At 42.0% G+C, this 23,924-nt stretch overlaps 1 protein-coding gene across 4 annotated transcripts in view; it reads right to left on the reverse strand.

Moving 5' to 3' along the window:
* Positions 1–23,924, reverse strand: part of Cttnbp2 (cortactin binding protein 2) — a 154,505-nt gene that overhangs the window by 19,498 nt on the left and 111,083 nt on the right. For all 4 annotated transcript variants that reach the window (XR_012908571.1, XM_075953866.1, XM_075953867.1 and 1 more), the window contains 6 exons: positions 22,520–22,615; positions 21,266–21,345; positions 13,890–13,976; positions 13,708–13,807; positions 5,039–5,191; positions 4,001–4,188 (listed from right to left, as the gene is read on the reverse strand). Coding sequence is in view for 3 of the 4 variants with exons in the window: in XM_075953866.1 (XP_075809981.1) it covers positions 4,001–4,188; positions 5,039–5,191; positions 13,708–13,807; positions 13,890–13,976; positions 21,266–21,345; positions 22,520–22,615 (704 nt within the window). In the remaining variant the exon portion in view is untranslated. The remainder of the gene's footprint in view (positions 1–4,000; positions 4,189–5,038; positions 5,192–13,707; positions 13,808–13,889; positions 13,977–21,265; positions 21,346–22,519; positions 22,616–23,924) is intronic.

Genomic DNA, 23,924 nt, shown 5'->3' on the forward strand with positions numbered 1-23,924 from the left:
TTATCTGGGACAGGCTCATTAAGCCCAAGATCCCTTCCAGACTGCAATCTTTAAGTAGAGATCCAAGCTTCAGGTATCATTATCCAAAAGAAGAATCGTCTAAGTACAGAGCAGTTAGGAAATCTAAAAGATGAGATGGAGGCCGGGCGGTGGTGGCGCACGCCTTTAATCCCAGCACTTGGGAGGCAGAGGCAGGCGGATCTCTGTGAGTTCGAGACCAGCCTGGTCTACAAGAGCTAGTTCCAGGACAGGCTCCAAAGCCACAGAGAAACCCTGTCTCGAAAAACAAAAAACAAAACGAAAAAAAATGAGATGGAATGTGAGCTCATCTCTTGCAGGATATGAAGGACACTTGTTAGCTGGGAGAGTCTGAAATAGTACTCTGTACGCAACAGAGAAAATGGTTGTTGGTATTGTTGCCAAATAGCAGAATGGGTGAAGTGCCTGGTGACGTCAGTAAAGGGCTTCCATGCAGGCATGAAGACATCAGTTCAATCCCCAGACCCACACAAAAAGTGTGCTATGTGCTTATAATTCCAGCTCTGGGGAGCCATGGCCAGATGGATTCCTGGGGCCTGCTGTCCAGCCAGCTTAATCTACTGGGAAGACCCTAGGCTTCCCAGTAGAGGCTTCAGGTCTGTCTCTAAACATAAAGTGACCACCATCTACAGAATAGCAGCAAATCTGACCTCCGGCTTCCATGTGTGCACACGCACACGTACACACACACACACAAATGGGTGAAAAAGCGATGATCTTCCACAAATGACCAAGCTACCTGTTATCAACTGAAGCTGGCTGCTTTGGTGCCAGCTCTCCTGTTATATTGGGCTTCAAGCCCCAACACAGTTCCTCCTTTGTTCAAGATTTGCTGCAACTGGGGATCTGTTGTCTGAAGCCCCCTCTCCAGCCTCAGCTAGACTTAAAGCAGAGATCAGCTCATCCCAAAAGTGTTCCATGAGAGAGGCCTTCCTGCTTACCACCTCCTACGTTTCCACACCCACCTCTTTGCTGGCATGGACATCTTAGTGCTGTGCCCACTCAGTCAGCACTGGGCCCTGGGTCTAACCTGGTGGTGGTCATCGGATTCATAGCTCCACCTTTCAGGAAGGGTGACATCTTAATCAGCTGACTTTAGTCCAGGGTGAAGTGCCAATACTCGGGTTATATATATCTGAGTCAGGTAAGCTCAGTTCATTCGCATGCGCTCAGGCAAGCGGCACACACAGTGACTGCTGAAGGAGCTCTCTGGTTCCCGCTTTATTGAGAAAGATCTGAGTTCAGATCATAGACCCTCACCAAGCTCCCTGACTGAAATGCAGGCTGCCACTTCGCAGCAGCGACTTGAGTTTTTAGTGTGTGGCTAAAATAAAACTTTACTGTCTATAAAAAGAATACAAGAATTGGGAAAGCATTTGAATCACTGGATTTGTGATATTAATTTTCTGGTCTTTTTTATGGGTTAATTGGGTATTTAGGAAGATTTATTTGCAAGATAGCAAAAATTCTTAAAGTTTTAAAGGCCAACTAAATTATTTAAAAAAATTAATTAAGTTATAAAACATCCCTTAAAGCAACTATGAAATCTTGATACCTTTATACATACAAAGACAAGAGTTTCGGCATTTCAACCTAGAGCCATCTGGGTAGGTGAACTCCCATGCACCGAGTATGTTTTAAAATACATCACTTGATATTTACATTTAAAATACATCAAGTGATATATTTAAAAATTTCTCTTGAATGAAAACTGTCCACCATAGTTCCATCACCGGGCAAGAGTGATGACTTGCTAGGGCCTTTCTTAAAGGCACATCATTCTGCTTTGGGGAAATGCCCCTGCCCACGTGGATGGCTGTCCCCTCCATTCAAACATATGAATGTGTTATTAACAAGAAAATAGAGGATGGGAAGTTGGGAGGGAAGCATGGTGTGAGATAAGAAAGGGAGTGGTGGACGGATATGATCAAAGTACATTGCTTAAATTTTGAATATTTTAAAGAACAAATAAGTATCATTTACAGAAGATGAATGCAAACATTGGTAAGTGCTACATGAAGGGGATGATTTGGCCAAGGAAGACGGAAAGACCTTGTCATGGTTAACAGTAGTTCAGCCAAGTTGCTATGCTGGGCTACTTGTAGCTTTGCCTCCTTTATGACTTCCATCCTCCTTAAAAAATAAAAAAGAACAAAAAAGCCAAAACTATTGTCCCTCACTTTTCTTCTAGCAAGAATCCTAATAGCAGCACTGCAATTAGAGCTAAATGTTAACTTCTCTCTAAAAATATAATTATTTTTATTAAATATTAGTAAGAAGCCTAGAATCTTGAAAGATATATTTCCTGCATCTCTGAAAGATTTGGGAGAAGACACTATTATCAAATGCAAACATGCCTCTAAATGCCTCAAGGGTTCGGCTTTCTGCACTCCAAGATTTTGGAGTGATCGCTTGTTCCCACTGTGTGCTCACTGCAGGGAATCTATTTTATTAGCCTTGGAAGTGATGCTTGGGAAACGAAACATATCACTCTTCTGCTGCCCCCTTCCTCGGTGCCATACCCCACTTGCAGATGCCGTGGACAAGGGCAGCAGGAGCTCCTTTGCTGCTCTGTTTACCAGAGAGCTGGCAGGGAGTGTGCCAAGGCTAAGGACATAAAACACTTACTAAAATCTACCTTTAGTAATTATTAACCATAAATCTTAATTAATTAAACTAATTATTTTAATTAATAAGGCACATGATTATTAACAGTGCTAATATTAATGAAAGTATCAGTAACTTGAAAAACTTCAGATTGTAGGTTGTTTTTTTTTTTTTAACCCTACTTTTCTTTCTTCTTACTGAGGTCACCTAGTGACTGCTTCGGCAAAAAGAATATATTCACGACTAGGCAGAAGATTTCTCAAACCAGGAATTTCAGATCCCGGTTCAAATCACTGAATGACCAAAGGTCATCTTCCCGTCTGCCCCTCCCCACACTCACGCACAAGTGCGCACACCCACACACTGACAGAATTGTCGTAACCACTGCAGGCAGAGTTTTGGGTCTTGCACAGGTGATCTAGTTATAGCCCAGAACTATGGGGTAGGCAGTTATAGGCACTGCAATATTAAGGAGAAACTTTGTAGGATTCTGCTAATCTTTAGAAGATGTGCTTTTCTCCGTGGTAATAAGAAATTGACATAACATGTAACTATCCTCTAATTTCTGCCTCTACATGCCTTGAAGAGAGGGCATGGTGTTAAGTATCATCTTGGTCTTGAAAGGACAGCCAAAGGTCCGTCTGGTTGAGGAGAGCTGTTTTGTTATCAGTGGCTTAGAATATGATATTGTTAAAATAATGAAGTTCTCTTAACACTGCCTGTGCATGGGGTTAAAGGAGAAAACTCTAGTAAATGAAGTTCTGTTGTAATAAATCTACTCTGATGCTCAGATGTCAGTCCATTCACAGACTATTAAATAATAATATTTTATATTTGGTCAACACAGCACTATTCTTATATATGAGAAACATTAAATATTTTTATTCTGAAAACAAGCACACTTAGCCATTTCCCACCATTGTGTAAAAGGCGTCTATTAAAATGGCATAAGCAGTAAGGTGATGCCCTCTGGCTCTAAGGCATCAATGAGTTTTCTTTAAGTACAGTGATTAATTTTCAGATCAAACACTTTATAACTTTCAGAGCTTGGTGGGATTCCTTAAGAGCTATTGATAACACTAGTAAAAACTGTTAACTTCTTTCTTATACATGATATTATCCCCAAACATTACTATTTCGACATGCATTCTCTAATATTGGAACTGGAAACCCATCCCCATGTTCTTGTCTTTGGCTCGGTGCAGAGGCTGCTGTGAGTTCCACATCCTTTGCTCGCGCTCAGCCCTGAGATGCTCACAGAGGATCCTAGCCTGGACCACACTGTAAGCTGGAACTCAAGCCCAGGTAGACACTCCCCCTCCCACCTTGGCAGGTGGCAGCTTCGGTTTGTTACCTTGTTCATCACTTTCCTTCGCAGGAACCTCTGCAGCAGGCCTTGAATGGGCTCACAATCCCACCGCAGCTGCACCCAGCGGAAGTGCTGCTGCACCAGCAGGTCAGAACCCTGGAGACAGGCCTTGCCAAGGGTTCCCACCAGAAAGCAGTTCTCGTGGAAGTAATAGCATTCGGACGTTCCGTTTCCTAAAAGAAGCCAAGCCATAATTCAGCCTCAGCTATTTATGCTTGGTGCCAGTGCAAATCAAGAACACGGGGGAATGTAACTTGTACTTTGAGGACAGAAAGATGGGAGGTACACCAAGATGTGTAAGCACAAGGAATAACGTAGCAACCTGGGACTCCCCGCGGCTTGGGCTAGACACACATTTCTCTCAGAACAATGTGCCGAGCAACCTAGAACCTGAACCTACCTTGAGCGATATACCTGCTTGAAAGAATGGAACTAACTTGCTCTCCTTAGCAGGACCCTTGAGAAGGCTCCTTTTCTATCCTAACCCATCCTGGAATACCACCCGAGAACTATGAGCAAAGCCAGCTCCAGCCTAGAAGGGTTTGGGGTGCTTGCACAGGACGTTAAAATCATGTCAGGTGAACTTTGAGGGAGAATCCCCTATTTACTCTCTCATACCTATGCATAATTGGACCTCTTAATAAAATCAGATGCATTGTGGGAAGGGGCATGCAGAATGAGAAAAGCTTATATATTCCAAATCCTCTCATCAAAGCAGAAAACAACCCATGCTACACCCCTTAGCAACCAAGCTCATACTTCCCTTGGGTTTCATCAAAAGAAACCTCAAACAAAAATCAGGACCCTTGTGCTTCACTCATGTGGCTCAGCAGGAATCTTAAAGATGTATCCTTTCTAATCTACACTATTGGTTCTGAGTAAAGTTTCCCCACCACTCTGTGAGTCATGTGGGCTTTTATTCCATTCCCGAATAAAACGCTAAGAACCTCTAACGAAGCCTAGGCCCAACCAGCGGCGATGATGCCACACCTGGCTTGTTAGCGAGCTCGCCCCACCCTTTACCTTTTTGGAAAGTGCACGGGCTTTCAGTGCTGCGGTTTTCCAAAGGTGCCAGGAAGTCCCCCAGTAACTCGGATAATGAAGATTTTTCCAAATTTTCTAAGATGACGATTATTTTCTTCTTAATAGGAGACTGTTTCACTGGGATCAGACAAGCTGCGGTCAGAAGCAAAGTTTGAGGTCAATGCCTTTTGCAAAGCCTACACAAAGTGGCACAAGATGTAAACCTAAGAAGACAGTGTTCACAGGAAATGTCGTGTGCTGGGCACGCTCTGAAAATACTGGAGGGTCACAGCTGCAGGTTCAGGAACTTGCACAGCATTATGCAACACAGCTGAAAACAAACACAGCATGCCACCTCTCATACACAGCAAACCCCCGGCATCCACCCACCACCACTAGCAAGGGCTCGGTCAAATAAAATTGTCATTTCCACACTGGAAATGACAACTCTGAGAACACAGGAAGCTGTCACAAATGATACATTATGAAGTCACCAAAGATATATATATATATATACACATATATATGTATATATATATATAATATGATTTCATCTTATATAAAGTTTGAAAAATGTTTAATCTGTAGATTTATAAGCAGGAAACAAGACCATAAAAACACATTTAAACCATGAGGTGGGGCTCTACAGTAAAATGCTTTCTTGGTGAACGGGAGGCCCTAGGTTCTTTCCTTAACACTTCCAAAAATACTAAAAAATTATTATACAAATGAGAGTGATGTGGCTGCAAGCAAGGGTTTGTGAGCAAGAGGAGGCATGTATGCACATTCTGGAAGCTGAAGGTATTTAAATTCTCGGCTTGTTCAGTGGCTAAATGGTTAACTTAGTCAAAATTATTCTTTGATCGTTATCTTTATGTGGTGTTTTGTGTATGTTTCATAATATCAAAGGTTAACAGCCTTAAATGTCCTTTAAATCATACATATATAAGATGTTCATAGCCTGAATAGGCAAGGCTTTGGAGAAGTAAGCATGCCCTAGCCCTCAGAAGTGATCAGATTAAGGTTTCAGAAACAGCTGAGGAGGGAGTCAAATCCAGCGTCTCCATTCTTACCCTTCCTCCCACTCAGGATGAGCAGAGATGACTACATATCAACCCAAGCAGAAAGATGTGAGTTCCGTGGGAACTTTCTACTAACAGGGAGCAAATAAGCCTGCATACAAAACCTACTCAACACAAGGCCTGGCGATGACCATGTCGTTTCTGCTTTAGTAAAAATATAAAAACAGCAATTCCTAAATGACAGTTAATAAGAAATGACTGCATTTAACTTCTTAGAAAACTTCAGAAGTTTCGGTCCTAGTCAAGTTAACCTTCAGTGAGGAACAACCAATTGGAAGCACTTGTGGAAGATTCTACTTGTCATGAACACTCATGGGAGAAACTTCTGTACTTTCTTCTCATCACTATAGCTACAATGGATTTTCATTATCAAAAGAATCCCTGAACAATGTAAGTGAACCTCTTCAGCTAAACATCTTTAAAAACTAGGCTAGAAATAAGAGCCATCTCTCAATTTCCTTGCACTGGGGGCTGGGCATCACAGTATCGTCTGATGTGATCTTCTATACAGCAGTCTGGTAACAATGACAACTTATGCTTCTCAAAATTCAAACATTACCTCAGAAATACATGTATGTGACCAGCACTAGAGGCCCAGGCCGAGTTTGAAGAGAGTCAGGGCTATGTAGTGAGAGCCTTTCTTAAATAAATAATTGTAATATATGCACACATACGCATGTGTATACTATAGAAGTATAAGAAATTATAATTGGAATATTCCACTTACGGCTGTTGAACAGGAATATATATTCTTGAAAAATTAGATCCATACTTAGTTTCAATTTCTTATTGTTACCACCTATTGGGTTATATTTTTTGCTTTTGTTCAGTTACTACAAGAGAAGAATATTTTGTAGTGTGAAGATTACCAAATATTATATCAGCTGAGGAAGAGATAATTACAATTAAGAAAATCCATTGAGAAACTGTGGTATTAAATTTGCTGTTCTGTGGCCTTTACTTAACTCTCTTGTGCCTTCTTACAGCCAGACTTCTTCTCTGCAAAAGTTATTCTTTTTTTTTTTTTTTTTTTTTTTTTTTTTTTTTTTTTATTTAAGATTTTTTTTTTTTATTGATAAAAGGAGGATAAAGAAAAGAAAAAAAAAAACAAATTTCCACCTCCTCCCACCAGCCTCCCATTTCCCTCCCCCTCCTCCCATTCTTCTCCCCCTCCTCCCACTCTTCTCCCCCTCCTCCCACCCCCCTCCCCTTCCCCCCACTCCTCTCCCCCTCCCTTTCCAGTCCAAAGAGCTGTCAGGGTTCCCTGCCCTGTGGTACGTCCTAGGTCCTCCCCAGAACGTGTTAAGTTTCGATCTTCAGTCTAGAAAAGATTTTTAATTTTGAAGAATGACATTAGCTATTTTAATCTTACTCTTCCTATAAAATTGATTTTCCATGATTAGTGGCTAGTTGTTGATTGCTGTTAGAAATTTTGGAGTTTTATGTTGTTGTTCTACTTTTCTTAAAATTAACTCTATTTTCCATGATTGCTAGTCATATCTCCATGGCCAAGCGAAGGGTTAACAGACTGGATTGTGTTTGGGATAGAGCCTGGAGTGCCATCAAAGTTCCAGTGGTAGGTGGTAATACCATCACTGTGAATGACGTTCTTCCTGTTTGTTCCATTGCAATGGTGATACCAATCATATAAAAAGTGACAACGTGCCATTATAGGTTTAGTTTGTGCTGAGATATGTAATAATCACCAATATTTTAAAATAATATTTTTTGTTTCAGTAGATTATTAAAATTGGTATCAATCATATAAAAAGTGACAATGTACCATCATAGGCTTAATTTGTTTTGGGATACATAATAATCACCAACATTTTAAAATATTCTATTCTTTGGTTTTGGGAAATTATTAAAATTGTTTCAATAATACTCAATACTAAAATTCTCTGAGATACCAAGAGAGTTCCTACTATGTCCGAGGTATTTTGGAAGCTGTTTATGGGTTTATTTATTGGTGGCGACAGAAGGCATGCCCAAGTCCTCAAGCACACCACACACTCTACCAGTCCTGTAATCTCCATTATGCACGTGAAATCAAGAGGGTATGAGGAAACCTAAAGACAGCACAACCAGACCCCTTGACTCTGACACGCTGACAATGTGGTCAATGTGATCAGGTAGAAAGGGGCCGGCAGCGGGGATCCAGTAGTAATGGAAGTGTTGCTAGGAATAAGGGACTCCAAGATGTCTTCTGGGTAAACACGGATCAGATCATCCCTACAGTATCTGCCTGCTCACACTGTACCAGACCGCCTAGTGTGAGGGTCATGGAGCACACCATTGTAGCTTCCCTGCAACATTTTCCTTCTCTGAGATTTCAAAAATAAAATGAACTAACTAACAGTTATACTTAAAAAAAAAAAAAAAAAAAAAAAGAAATTATAATTGGGCTGGGTGGTGGTGGCATACACCTTTAATTCTAGCATCAGGAAGTCAGAGGCAGGCAGATCTTTGTGACTTAGAGGCCAGCCTGGTCTATAGAGCAAGTTCCAGGACAGCCAAGGATAGACAGAGAAACCCTGTTCCGAAAAGAAAAAGAAAGAAAGGAAGGAACGAACGAACGAACAAAGGAAGGAAGGAAACTTATAATTGGTAACAATAAATAGACCTCTTCTATTTAGTAATAAAAAACAAAAGACCACAACCTATCTATCCAATGGCTTACATTTCTTTTCCTGTAACGTAGTTCTGAGGAAGTGCAGATTTCCTCCGATTTGTGTTAGGTGTAAGGCTTTGTCAAAGGGCTCTGATGCCGCTGTGCCAGCCAGCATGTACAGGAAAACTTAATTACATTTCAACAAATGTTCATCCAACTGTTTCCTTGTGACGGGTGCTACAGGCTTAATGGTTATGTCTCGGGGGAGCGGAAGAAGGAAGCCATTCTGGATGAGGGTTAGTATGAGGAGTGGTATTTTAGCAGCGGGCAGATGTGAGAAGGCCATCTACCTTTAAGACATGGTGGTCGTCGAATTCCGTTGGCTGGTTACACTTCAGTCTCTGGTATATTGAATCAACACTGAGAGAGAAGTGTCTGGGTGGGGAATTCAGAGCGAATGGCTTCAAACTAATTCAATGGGCTCAAGCAGCCACCTCATCTCTGTGGCGTAGCTGCTCTACACTCTGTTCTCATGCTCCACCCCCTGCATTACCAGTGATTTTGATGAATCTCTATTCAGATGCACTGGACACTGGCACTCCCTAAATGTTCCCGGTGACAAGAAGGTCCTGCCAGGGCCTAGATCTGCTGCACTGCCCACTAGGGACAGACATGAGCTGTGGAAGACAGAGAAATGTGAGGGAATTCATCAGCACTGCTGACGATCAGTGAAAATGTTTGAGATTAGGGATAAAGAAACGGTTCAGGATGGGGGTAAAGAGGTCTCATTCAGTGTCAGGAGAGTTGCAAGAAAGAAACGAGAAAAGAAACAAGATCTCTAACTGATGTGCTGAAGGCAAAAGAAAAGGCCTCTACCAAGGCCCATAAAAGTACAAGAGCATTAGGAGATGAAACAGTAAGTCCACCTCCCACCTTTAGAGGTGGGCAGAGAGAAAACTCAAAAGACAACTTTGCATTTCCCACCGAAGAAGAGGCAGTATAGTTCATAGAGGCAGTGAGCACGCGGCCATCGCTGTACCGGGAAAGCGAATAAGATGAGGGGGAGTCAGGTCTGATGTTTCCGAGCTGAGGAGCAACAGCCATGGAAGAGAGATAAAGAGAGAGTAAGGAGGTGGAATCACACTGGCAATAAACTGAACTTGTAGATGTGCAAGAGCACAGGAAGATGCGCAGGGAAAGACAGGTTCATTTTCTTGATCCACTAGGAGAGATTGCATTGCTGACTTAATGTACAGCAGACTCTCAGAATTAAGGGTGAGTGTTGCTGTTCATAGGTGTCTCCCTCATCTATGCCCTTCTTGGTCTGTCATGAGGTCCCATCAAGGTAGTGGGGGTACCACTGGTGAAAAGTGTCTTTAACGTTGCTGGCCGCCTAGCCCCTGTCTTCCCCCTGTGACCACTTTCTTTCATCCATCTCTCTGAAACCAGCCAACTTGGTTTCTTAGAGAAACAGCACATACCTAGCTCAGATCACTTAGCGCAGTTGCATATCCAAATGTTCACGAATCTCAGAGGAGAGTGAGAACTCATTACCGAAGTTTGAGTTTGAAGGTTTCCCAGCCTGGCAGATTTCTAGACAAGAATGAAAGCCACTCACGCACTTCATTTCTGGCTGTGGACTCCTTTTATCCTGGAGCTTGAAATCCGACCCTCTGAGACCCCTGTGCTCTATGCTACTTCAAAGCTCACTTCTGAAACTATTCTTTATACCTTCCGAACGTAGACTGCCCTGGCCCTGTTCCTCTCCTGTAGAGACTGGCAATCTTAATTGGATACTGGGGTTCAGATCTAAGCCTCTGCTTGGAATAACTTTCAATTAAAATCCTACATGGTTGTTTCAACAGCAGCATTGCTTAGTCTGAAAATAGCATACCACAATTGTCGCTAAACCCCAAGTTTATAATCACCCCTTTGGGGACTGAAAATAACCCCTTTTGTACACCGCCTACTCCAGTCCCTATAGGGACAAAGCTCCAGTGGGACAAAATGGGAACTGACTGCAGGCAAAACCTTCAAAGAGTCTCTGGTGATGCAGGCAGGGCCCAATGAGGTAGATTCATTTACAGAGACTTTGATTAGCATATTCATCTACCATTACGACAGTAATATTGTTCGGTTCTTTACTTCTAAACAGAAGAGTTCTCCAAGGAATTCAGTGTTATTTGAAAATACCGATCTAGCCTTTAAGGTTTTCTTTGTTCCCCACATTGTGTCACATAGAATTTAAAACCCCATTTGTCTCGATGACCCCGCGTCATACCTTGCACTGCAGAGGTTCCCGAGCCAGTGGCAGTATGGATTCACACTTTCCTAGCAAACAACAGAGTCATGGATGTGACTCTCCCGCAAGGTAAAACGAGAAGGAAAATGTCATCGTGAACGATACGACACAAGTGATTAATGCCACTCTCCGAGCCCCTTCATGCTTCCTGGAGCTCTTTTCTTCTTACTCCTTCCTTCACCGGCTCCATTTTATTCTCCATGTAAGTTTTGGATTCTTTTTTTTTTTTTTTTGGTTTTTTCGAGACAAGGTTTCTCTGTGGTTTTGGAGCCTGTCCTGGAACTAGCTCTTGTAGACCAGGCTGGTCTCGAACTCACAGAGATCCGCCTGCCTCTGCCTCCCTAGTGCTGGGATTACAGGTGTGCGCCACCACCGCCCGGCCCAAGTTTTGGATTCTTAAAGCCAAGTTTATTCAGCTTCTGCCCCTTTTGCTTCTTCTGCTCCTTTATTCATTCTTTTTGGCTGTCTTTACATTTTACCTCTTAGACACATAGACAAGAATAAATACATGCATAGCTTGGTGGAAGATAAAACTCACCATTCCAATGCTGGCCAAATCCAAGGGATTTATCTAAGGTTAAGACCCACTGGCACATAGAACATTTGTGAGATAACAGTGTGTGCCTCTATAATGCCATCTGATCACTTGCACTTCTTGATAGAAAGGCAACAGTGCAGTTGACAGACAAGTCTTATAACCCTGTTATTCTGAAAGCTAGGGTACAGCAGGCCTTTTAGCTGTATAGATCCACCTTCCCTTCCCCTGAGGCCTTCTATCAGCCCGCCACCACCAAAAGATTCTTCCTGGATATCTCTTTCTGCATAAAGAAAGCACAGACGCCCATAGACCCATGAACCCTTGGGGCTCACTGGATATGCTTTGCACTGCTCAGAAGTCATGGTAGCCCCACCTACTCCACTGAGGTGCATTCCACACCACCTCCTTACTGGCCATTAGTCAACCTCAGTGGGTCCTATTGAAAGAATGAGCAGGGGGAAGGGAGTTGTAAGCATCCAGAGAAATAGGCATAAGATGACATGCCAGACACAACGTTCTTGACATAGCATTCTAAGAATTTCAATTTCTATTCTTGAGTCTTTAGAGTGTAATACTAGGAAGAACTTATGAAAGTTTTTGTCTCCTAGAGTGATCCTCTGAGGAGGATGTGATGAAGCAGCAGCAGCAAGGAAAATGAAGAGGGCTAATGAGGCCTCAGAGCCACTTGAGGAAGAGATGATGGGGCAGGGAGGGGGTACAGAGAACAGCAGCAGCCGTAGCAGGAGCAGATTTGGCAGAACTTAGAGCCAAGAGGGAAAGGCCACAGAGGGACCCAAAGTACTCATGCTGCTGACAGTCACTGTAGTCAAAGGCACAGCAGACAAACATCACCATTTTGATCTTCACTTTGTTATTACAAATTGAAGAAAACTGTTGATCCTTATAGGTCGCTAAGCCAAATACGGGATTTCTTTCTGTATTTGTAATTGCTGTGGCATCCGCGGAGAGAACCTACAACATCATCTCAAGTGCTTTCCAGATTACTAAGCAGGGACACTGAATGATCAGTTACAAAGAAAATTTTAGTATAGGGCATACAAGAGTGGAACCTAACAAATGTTATCTACAATTGAAATAGTATGTAAGAAAATAGTGTTCTGTATCTATTTCCTGGTTTCTGGTGCGACGGACAGACACTAAGATTCTAGGAGATTTTCCTACTTTCAAAGGGTACTGTGAGGCTGAAAGAAGCCTTAGTTGGTCTCCAAATTTGTTTTAAACTTTATTTCATGACTTAAAAATCGAAGGTGGTTTCTATCCTGCTAAGCTTGGTCTATAGTTGAGTCCTGATCCATGGGGTAACACCGTTCATCACAGCTCCAAAGACAAGGAAGAGCCCTCTCTATTCACAAGCACAATGTCCCAACTTCTCCTCTCTGAATCTTACAGTTCCTCCTCCAGTTATGCCTGTGGCTAGACCGCCTTGGCACCGAGGTTGAGCCCATTTCAGCTATGTCTCACAGCTGTGCCCTGCGGGGTTACGTTGACCGCATCTGTGGTGAACTTGGGGTGTCAAGCGATGAAAGGCCTCATGGATAATTCATCTTACATGTTTACATGTGGTTCTGCTACCCTATTTGTGGGAACAGAACTATGTGCGGAGCACTGTTGTAGAGATCCTATGAGTTAACTGGTGCGTGTAATGTATTTAAAAAATGCTAATCAATGACACACCAATGGTCAGACAGAAGTTACTCCATGTATGAGGATGATGAATACATCATTGCAGGAAATGTGTGAATGGCAAAGTTTACTACACATCAATCTCTTTTGCTGTATCACCTTGCAGCAGCAATTCTAGGTGATATCAAAATGCAATATGCAATCCTACTAAGGGGAGCAGCTTCCATTACCTCTTCTCTTACTATATTACTGTAGACAGCCAAATCATATGTTAGAACAGCCAGTGGTTTATAAAAATAAAGAAGAAAACTCAAGATGACCAATTAGCACAGTGGCATTGACAGAAATACTGTTTAATTGTTCACTTGGGCTTCCAATTTTCATGTCATTTTTTAATTTAACCAACGGGAAGAAAGGAAAAAGCATCACAACTATAAAGATTTTCCCGGAATGGCTCTGCGAAGATCACGCCAGTTCTCTGCAAGGCCTTACCGCTACTGATGAACACGTCTACTAGCTGCTCCTTGGAGAAGCCTGGATCCACCTCGGCTCTCACGATTTCGCAGGGGAATCCTGCAGCCATCTGTCTGTGCTGTGATGACAAAGCAGGGACATCAACTCTCTATTCTTCCCAGTATTCACAGAAAATGAAATGGTGTGAAAATACACAATACCTTCATGCAGAGGGCAACCTGGTGTGCTATGTAGTCTTGCAAACTTCCTTCCGGGCCATGGAAAATGACATTATGATATTGCTCAACCTGTTTCAGACCAAGAAGAAGCCCAGGTGAAGATGCTAGTTTGACAAGGGAAAAAGTGGTACCCAAAGACAGAATTTCCAATAATCCTTAGGCATCCAAAAGAATAAAGCTATTTAAGTTTAGCAGTATTTGCTAGGCATGTGAAGACTTTTAAAACTTGAACTGTGCCTCCCCTCTCCAGGAAATTGGGACATGCTCACAGAAGCTACACAGTATATTCAGGGTAGGGGAAGCACCTTCAAGGTGTCACCCTATAGGCTAAAAAGGTCATTCTTCAGAGTCCCCTTATTGGCAAGCTTGGGACTGGGTACTACAGTATGAAAGGCAATGTTTCTGCTGGCCATGAGTAAATTTTCTCTGAAGTTAAATATTATTCTGCTATGGGTAAACCTTTAGTAAGAACTTGCTAAGCCTCACTTAAGGCACAATGGTGGCTATAACTGCCAAGGGGGTGTAAGGATCTAAAAACCATAGGATAAACACAGCACTGGCAAGGTTGATTTCTGTGGTGTTGGTGGCCAATCAGGCTAACAGAAGACATGCAGGCAAGGACCAAGACTAAGGCAGGGACTTCTCCAGAAACATGAGAGACTATTCTAGGAAGCATAGCTGAGGTTCATTTCCGAGGCTGAGATGTTACAGTACTGTAAGAATCCTGGAAAAAGTTATAATCGAAGAATATTACTGAGGTATAACTGTTCTCACTTGTATTTGTGACTAGGAATTCTGAAGAGTGTATGGGATTATATTAAAATGTTGATAAGATTTGTTTAGTTATGACCTGTTTCTCTCCATCTTAGATAGAATCTACACAGTTGGGTCTTTTTATCTATCTATCATCTATCTATCTATCTATCTATCTATCTATCTATCTATCTATCTATCTATCTATCTATCATCTATTTATAGCTTAAGAAACTTTTCTTCCATTATGTTTTTGATAATACCTACTGGCTTTCTATATTTCTAAGGAACACCAGCAATACTTCTCTCTGTTCTTCGTGAGGACATCTCTCATCGTGTCTTATCCCTGTTTCTCTAACCTTCAGGTTAACTCGCTGAGAGCTCCCTGAGTTAATCTCCCACAACACTGGATATTCACTATCTCAGTTTTCCTCTTTGCTGACTTGGGTACAGACTCACTACACTGCAGCATTTTCACTTACTCGACTAGTTCCTTAGCTTGTCCAACTTCTTTCCAGTGCTGTTCTTTATCACCCTCAGTCAGATTTTACTAATTTTCTTGAATTGATTTCGGTTTCTATCTCTTTGCATTCTGGAGAGCGGCCCATATTTTTGGCCTGGTTTTTCAGTGGCTAAGATCTTGCCCCCTCATATTCCTATGCAGAAATGCTAACTGGATCTAGTGTGAAAATTAGGAAGTGATGCTTTAAGAGGTGGGCTGGTTGATTTGATGTCAAATTTGAGAGGAGGGAACTTCAATGGAGAAAATGCCTCCATAAGGCCAGGCTATAGGCAACCCTGTAGGACATTTTCTTAACAGTTGAATAACTGGAGCCGGGTGGTGGTGGCGCACCACACCTTTAATCCCAGCACTCGGGAGGCAGAGGCAGGTGGATCTCTGTGAGTTCGAGGCCAGCCTGGACTACAAGAGCTAGTTCCAGGACAGGAACCAAAAAAGCTACAGAGAAACCCTGTCTCGAAAATAAAAAAAAAACAAAAACCAGTTGAATAACTGTAGGTGGTACTACCCCTCGGCTGGTGGTCTTGGGTTTTATAAGAAAGCAGACTGAACAAGTCACAATGAACACGCCAGTAAGCAGCATCCTCCATGGCCTCCACATCAGTTCCTGACTCCAGGTTCCTGCCCTGTTTGAGCTCTTGCCCTGACCTCCTTCACTGATGAATGGTATTATGAAGTGTAAGTAAAATAAACGTTTCCTCCTAAACTTATTTAGGTCATGATGGCTCATCACAGCAATAGTAATCTTAGTTAGGACATGAGGTATCAGTGCAAAGTAGCAGAGCAAAACCCTTTGTCCCTCCTGCCATATGAGGACACAGTAAGAAGACACTACCTAGAACCAGGAAATTCTCATCCCACTGTATCTGCTGGTGCTCTTATCTAGAGTGTGACTACAAGAATCTGTTGTAAGCCACCTAGTCTATGACATTTGTCAAAGGAGCATATTCAGAATGATAGTATTCTGCTACAGAGATAGCAGTAACACTTTATCATTGTTTACATGCTCCAAACCTAGGGGGGAAATTGCTACAAAAGGCAGGAGGTGGGTCCCATGACTGGATTCACTTTGCTAGTTGAGGCCCCTTAGGCTCCTGTCTGTAATTTGCTAATTATAGGGTCCAGCAATGACTGCAGGATCCGCTGCCCAACAAGACAGAGAAGCACACAAGGATGAACTAAAGCTCATGCTGTTTGTCTCCAGCCCCGCAGAAGTGCTCATGAGTAATGCACCTCTCAGGACTCAGCACGGTCTCACCAATCTTCATCAACTTCGTGCTCAGGTGAATCTAAATTTCCTAACGGATATGAAAGGATTCACACTGACATAGTAGAGGAGACTTCACAGTGCAGCAAAAGCTGAGCCTAGCTCCTCAGTTTTTCACTGATGTCAATCTTGCAGTTGCTTTAATCACTGGGAACAGGAAACAGGGAATTAGGAACAAGAAAGGGGTGACAGTGTTTTCTGATTTCAGGGAGGCCTCAGAAGTGAGCCGAATACTCTAAAGGCAGCAGGGAAGTCTTGGATTCTTGCTAACAGAGTACCTCGGAATATTTACATAAAGATGTGTCATGTTTGTTTATGCTGCAACTGAGCAAAGGTGTGTTATGCTTTACATATAGAGACTTTCGTTCATGCTGCATTTATTTACGTAAAGATGTGTTGCATTTTCTTCGCCTTGCCTACCTAAAGCACCTGATTGGTTTAATAAAAAGCTGAATGGCCAATAACTAAGCAGAGAAAGAATAGGCGGGTCTGGCAGACAGAGATAATATGTAGGAGGAGAAATCTAGGCTTAAAATATGAACAAGAGGAGAGAAGGTGAGAAGAGGGAGATGAGAGACATATTTGGGGCAGAAACCAAATAGACAGACACAAGAAGCAGTAAAAGTAAGGTATACAGAAGGAAAGAAAAGTAAAAAGCCTCAATGAAAAGGTAGATAGAGAGAAATGGTTAATTTAAGTTAAGAGAGCTAGCCAGAAGTGAGCCTAAGCTAGGCCAAGCATTCATAACTAATAAGAAGTTTCTGTGTCATGATCTGGGAGCTGGTTGGTGACCCAAAAGAAAAAGAAAACCTGGCATAATAGAGATCTCAGTTCTGTTTTTCTGAGGTTTTTATCACTTTTCAAAAATCACCTTAGTGGAAAACTGTGGACTAGAAATTGCTAGCCAGGTGCAATTCTAAACCAGAACTCTCAGCTCTCCAAATTAATCCCAAAGCACTATGAATTGCTGGACAGAAATTCTTTCACAAGGAATGGATTGTTTCACACCAGCGAAATGTGATACAGATTTCCAGATTTACTGAACATTCTACCCCTGAGATTTTGAACTGGCCTTGGAATTTAATCTTGTTTTACTTCTGAAAACAAGAGTGTTCTATTCATTACGACTCTCCTGTCAAGCTGTCTACACTTCCTGCAGGCTGATTCTGAACTCATAAAGCAGCAAAAGATCTAGCCTCAGAGATAAGCTATCTTCAACATCAACACCTCATCTGTTCTCACATACTCGTTTCTAGGGAGTAAGGGACAGGAAGCAATTCAGAGTTTATTGAAAGGGCCTTTAACTAGCAAAACACTCCTTATGTTTAAACTCGATGATATCCCCATGAAGTACAATAGAAAATAAACAAACACGTTTACCATGTAGGTAAAGAGAAAACAGATGCACGGAACTCCCAATGTTTGTATTTTAACACATACATTCCAGTAATAATCTCTTCTCATTTTGGGTACTATCAATTCTTTTGTTGATTTTTTTTCTTGGATCCAATAATGTATAGGTATATTGATTATCATTTACAATCTTAAACAAAGATTAGTTATCGAAGCAAATTATAGTTAATCCATTGGCATTGCTATCCATATGAAAAACTTGGTCATAAAAAGCTATTCACCCATTTTAATGTTATCATCTCGGATTTCTCTAAATGTCAGACTCTTAGGTGTAATGTCAAGTTGTGGCTCATGCTTCATGCTGCCAGCAGAGGGCTCTGCAGCAGGAAAGAGTGAGAAGTGAGCTAATACTGTTTGGGATGGCACTGGCGGGAGAAAGGTTTTTGTGCTGAAAGGAAATCTGCTTGAAAAATGAAATAAAATTCAGCTTCTAAAACTATAGCCCGAGTCGTAGCCAATAACATTATTCTGCTATGGTGCAGGACTTTTGCTTATTAGTAAAGGAATACTGGCCTCATTATCATGATTTCTAGTAATCCGTTTTACTCTTTACTCTTGCATCTTTGGATCACATGTCAATCAGTACTTTGTGCGCGCGTAGAGATTCTGGAAATGAGCAACCTGGATAATGGCCCGTCCATTCTGTCATTCCCCCTCTCTACAATGTTTCTCCACAGAATGGGGGTTGATACAAGATCTGTGGTCTCCATAACCGTCTCTATGGCAACTGAGGTGCAGCTTCAGATTTGGGGTATTTTATGGCAATAAAACCGAAACTTTTGTTTGGTGTTACCCTTGTCATAGACAGCCTGAGTAAGAGCTGCAGCCTAGAGACAGTTTCAGGCCAACTATGTTGAGACATTAAACACAAAAGAGAACGGAAAAACAAAAGGACTTTACTCTGCCAACCAAACTGGGACAGCTGTCATTTCAGTTTGGAATTTCAATTTGGCCTCTTCTGACATACAGTTTCAGAAGCATCGTTTACTGTCATATTGGCATGCATGGTGGTCACCGTCAACTTCACTGAGCTTTTCTCACCAGGCTCAGAATTCACCCCCAGGTATGTGCTGTGCGGATTTGAAATAGTGGACACGTATATTATTTGATGAGAAAGATTAAAAACTAATATCAATAACTGGTAATATGTGAAATGTGAGAAGACCTACCAAAGGGGTGAGAATGTATGTAATGATCTAGAAGTCTATATAAATGGCATTTGGGATGTAAAGAGGAAAAAAACAAAGCTGGATTCCTTTGTGTTTTATAATTTGGGACCATTTTCTGAGGTCCCTTTTTATAGAATAGATACAAAGACATAAGGGGAGCACAAGAGAAATTACAATTTATATGAGCAAAGTCACACAGTATACATATTAGTGGACTGAAATTATAAAAGCCAGTACTTATTCAATAGTGTCAAATAAAAAGCAGTTCTCTGTTTTCTGTTGTTTTGGTTTTTCTGTTTTGAAATAGAGTGACACCGTTGGAAACTAGGCCGCCCTTGAATTTACAGCAATCCTCTTGCCTTAGCTTTAGCTCTGCTGTGTTTACAAATCCATCCTCCCTGTCAGCTCACCGGTGTGGTTATCTAGTTAATGGAACAAAGTGTTGCAAAATAAAGCATAGTGGCTAGTTTTATGTCAATTCAACACAAGTCAGTCCTTTGAAAGGAGGGGACCTCAATTAAGTAAATGCTTCCAAAAGATGGAGGCTGTAGGCAAGCCTGTAAGGCATTTTCTTAATTAGCAATCTTTGGGGGAGTGCCCAACCCATTGTGGGTGGGGCCCTTCCTGGGCTGATCCTCTGGGGTTCTAAAGGAAAGCAGGCTGAGCAGGCCAGTAAGCATCATTTCCATATGGCCACTGCAGCAGCTTCTGCCTTCTGGCTCCTGCCCTCACTGCTTTTGATGATGAACCACTATATGAAACCGAGTAAAACAACCCCTTTTCTTCCCTAAATTGCTTTTGGTCACAGTGCTTCATCACAGCAACAGCAGCCCTAACTAAGACATCAAGCTTTTCAGGATATTTAAATTTGTCATAGTTTTAGATGGCAACAATTCAGCCCTTGGTTTAAACCAAGCTTCCTACAGAGATGTTGCAAGGGGGATGGACGAGGCTGTACTTGCAGCCTACGGATCATATTTTTAACAATCAGGGGTCCACACCCTCAGCTTTCTTTTAAGTACAGGAAAAAGCTGGAGCTCTTCCTCTTGGGCTCATTTGATGTTTTGCCAGGGTGGGGGTGGGGGGGTGGGGACAAACAAAAGCGAGGAGAGAAAAGTGACAGGTGGGTCTGCTTAAGCCTGAGCTGCCTGCTGTACAAGGTGGGCCCAGACTACCAGCCTGGCTTAATCAATGTATGGCTTCACAAAAACATTCACTTACATCTAATGGAAGCAGCTTGTGCAAAGAGTTCAGTCAAACTATTTTTAACTAGTAGAGCTCCTATTATTGTCTTATCTATTCATATTCATTTCAGTAGACCTCACTCAGACACGAGGTACTCAGGCACCTCCAGAATTTGGGTTCCTTCAGTGCCTATGTGTATTGCTTTGCCCTCTATGTGTATGGTTCAACCTCTCTCTGCCTTACTCATTTAAAATGGAGGTAACTATCAGTCTTGCAGGGATATTATGAATAAATAAAACTTGCCATTCTATCTATATCTGTGAAGTGTGTAATGAACGCAACATATATGCTTGGCTGTTTTCTCTCTAAATCTACGGCTCTCCTTGACGATCACATTTCTCTTCCTCCTGTTAGCAACACACTGCCTAGTTTCGACAGGGAACCCGGTTACACACAACAGGACACACTTGCCAGCTCAGTAGGGGCATGACCTAAAATTCTGGCAACATAAGGATATGGTGGGACCTTGGAGCTGTCATCTTAGCTGTTTCCCCTCCCCAGACCTCTCACCTGCTGCAAGTTAGGTGTGTAAAAAAAAAAAACAAAACAACAAAAACCTTCAGTCTTGTCTAAGCTCTAATTATTTGGTTTCTGGAAAGAAGGGAAAGGAGGCCAAATCAATATTCCAACTGGTGTGAACTTATTTATTCAATGCTAAATTATAAAAGCTTATAGTAAGTTATCTTGATATACACATTTACTCCTTTCTATGGCTATGATTTGATGACACATCTTTGTTAAGGGATATGTAATACATTCCTACCCAAGTTAAAACACTTTAGGAATTACTGGTTGTCTCTCTGGGTCAAAGAAATGGACACCTGGATCCTAGTGACATAAATCCAGGCCTCTGATGGATAGTCTACCAGGGAGAAGGGTGTTGGGGAAAATACCATCATAACCCCAGAACGCAAGGTGGAGGAGGCTCACTCTTATCTACATGGACCACCTGATGGATGTCGCAATAGTGATGATGGCAGTGCCAACCTACCAGCCTGAGGTAGTTCTGCAGCATCTGAAGTGGGATCATGGATGCATAAGTCACACTACTGAGGCAGCCTTCTTGGGGACCTATGAGAAATATACAAGAAGAAAAAAAATTGGCCTTTGCTTGTTAAACAGAGATAATCAAGACACCATGCAAGCTAGCATCAAAGAAACAGGACACTTGTGGACTTTTAGGAGTGACATTCAGCAAGAAGTATCAGAGTGACTTTGATACCTGTTCACTCGTTACTAAACAGCTAGTACCCCTGGGAACCACAGCTCCACAGTTAAATCTTGTCTCCCCTAAGAAAGCCCACTGACTATTTTAGCAATTATAGCTAGGCCCTCCAGAGCCCAGCTGCAACCCCGGAGCTGTGCCTGCTGGCCCCTGGGCTCTGCGCATCACTGTTTATTAGCAAAAGTTGTCACAGGTAACCAATCTTTGCAAACCTTCAGCCTTGCCTAATGTTAATGTACAAGTTCAGGATCTCACTTTAGGTTTTGTCCCTACTCCAAGTTCTACCATTCTCTCAGCACATTGGTTGAACTGAAATAAGTTTTCTAGAGTGAGCACTCAACTTTTAAAAAATTGCCAAAATATAATTTATATAAAAAACTTTTAGTCAACACTTATTTTTTTAAAAGTCCTTTCCTACGTGTGGGAAATACATGAAGAAATCAGCAGCCTTTTAGAATTCAGGGCTGATAAACAGAAAATATATCATATACTAATAACTGGGCAGTACAGAAGAAAATCAGTCTGAGACTCAGTACTATATATAAATTAGAAGTAAGCAGAAATACACCTTAGTGGACTGCTAAAACCACTAGACTTGTAATACGCCATAAATACAAAATAGTAGATGCTTTCTCAATATTAATGTATGCCATTATAATAATCAGACCAGGCATAGACCATAGTCGACAGTAACAGCAGACATCTGTTTTCACAGTCTGTCACTCCTAGCGCTATACCAGGCTGCCTTTAGGTTGTTTCTAATGAGGGACGCAATGAATGCTGCAGGAATCTGTGAGCCAGGCAGACAGAACCAAGGGTGACAGAAAGAAGACTCGGAAATCTCCCCTCCCCTTAATCAGATATTTCAGAAGTATCTAAGAAGCTCACTGTGGGGGTCACAAAAGCACTGTTAGCAGCACAAGGATAGCATCTCTGAGGGTCAGGGACTGGTCCGAGAGCCAGCTGTGAGGGAAGCACACACCCTCCAGCATCACCCTGCTTTGCGATCTCATTCGTTACCTGACAAAAGCACCGTGACCTGCTCGACCTTCTTCTTCTTCATGAAGTCCCAGGGCGGCTGGGGGAAGCTCTGGCCACTTGACCATGGCATATTTCCTAGTTGAATAAAGGGAAATAGAACGTCAAGGAGAGCCCAAATGATGCTTCCAAAATGGCAAACACGTTATCCTCTGTGGGATGTTAAAGAAGCTAGAGTTTCTGAGGTCAAAGGTCATGTAAGGGGGAATTAACTCCACAATGACATTTTTGTTAAAGGTTTAAAGGAAAGGTGCTAATTCTACGGACTTCTCAAAACAGTAGTTTATAGAAAATCTAATGAGCCAGATTATTTCCAAGATTAAGTGCTCAAAATTCTCATATTCTTAAACCACTGCCTGCTTCACGAAGTCTGGGGACATTGGAGAACATCTGATCCTTCATCATCTGTTCTCCAGAGATTTCCAGAACTTTTTGGTGTTGTTTCAGAGTCCCAGACCATCTATTTAAGATTATCTCAGTTATGACCTCAACACCTGTACAACCCTCTGCATCTCAGTTGACCTCAACTTCCTACATCGTGGTCTCAGGAAATTCTCTTGGAACACTAAAAATAACATTGACTATGGACTGGCTATAGAAAGGCACTAAGCTAAGTCCCTGGTCACAGAACTCAGTGACTTTTGGAACTGAAATTTTACTTAGGCACGCTACAACTCTGTGATCTCTGTGATAAGGAGGAACATTCAGCTCCCCGGCACCCACAGTTCAGAGGCACACTCATTGGCTGCTGGGAATGTCCATTTACTGTCACTAGTTTCCAGATTAGCCAGACAAGAGCAGCTGCAGAGATACTTCTTCCAGAACACCCCCTTCCTTTATGTGTCTTTATGTGTCAGACTTCGGCACAGAGCCTGCTCGGCCCCAAACTGCTGGGAGGGGGGACATAATGTGTTCCTGAGAATCATTCATGCTTTATCTTCTTAATGGAATTTTAAAATTACACAATGATAATTCCATAACAATATTTTAACTATCATGCCAATGTTGTTATAAACAACTTGCTCTGAAGCTAGGGAGAATGTATTTTAACGTAAACCTGCGTTTATGAGCTAACATCAAAAAGCCCACCATGTTTTAAGCAGATACATAAAAGCAATAGTAAAAAATTGCCTTTCCTTCGCTTTGACCATTCTTTTTAAACATGGTATGGTTGGATGTGCATGCTTGCCTCTCAGAGAGCCTGTGATTTGAATCCTGGCTTCTTTGCTCGTTAGTCTTGTGCCTTTTGGCAAGCCCTCCAATACCTAGGTAGTTGTGCAGTGTGGCTTTGGTGTGGACTCTTCCTAAAGTGGTGAGCACACATCTTGGAAAGTGTATTTCTCATTGATGTTAATTTGGATCAAAGGAGAAAGAAGCCAGCCAGGGG

The sequence above is a fragment of the Microtus pennsylvanicus genome, chromosome 19 (assembly GCF_037038515.1).
Source record: "Microtus pennsylvanicus isolate mMicPen1 chromosome 19, mMicPen1.hap1, whole genome shotgun sequence".
Lineage (NCBI taxonomy): Eukaryota > Metazoa > Chordata > Mammalia > Rodentia > Cricetidae > Microtus > Microtus pennsylvanicus.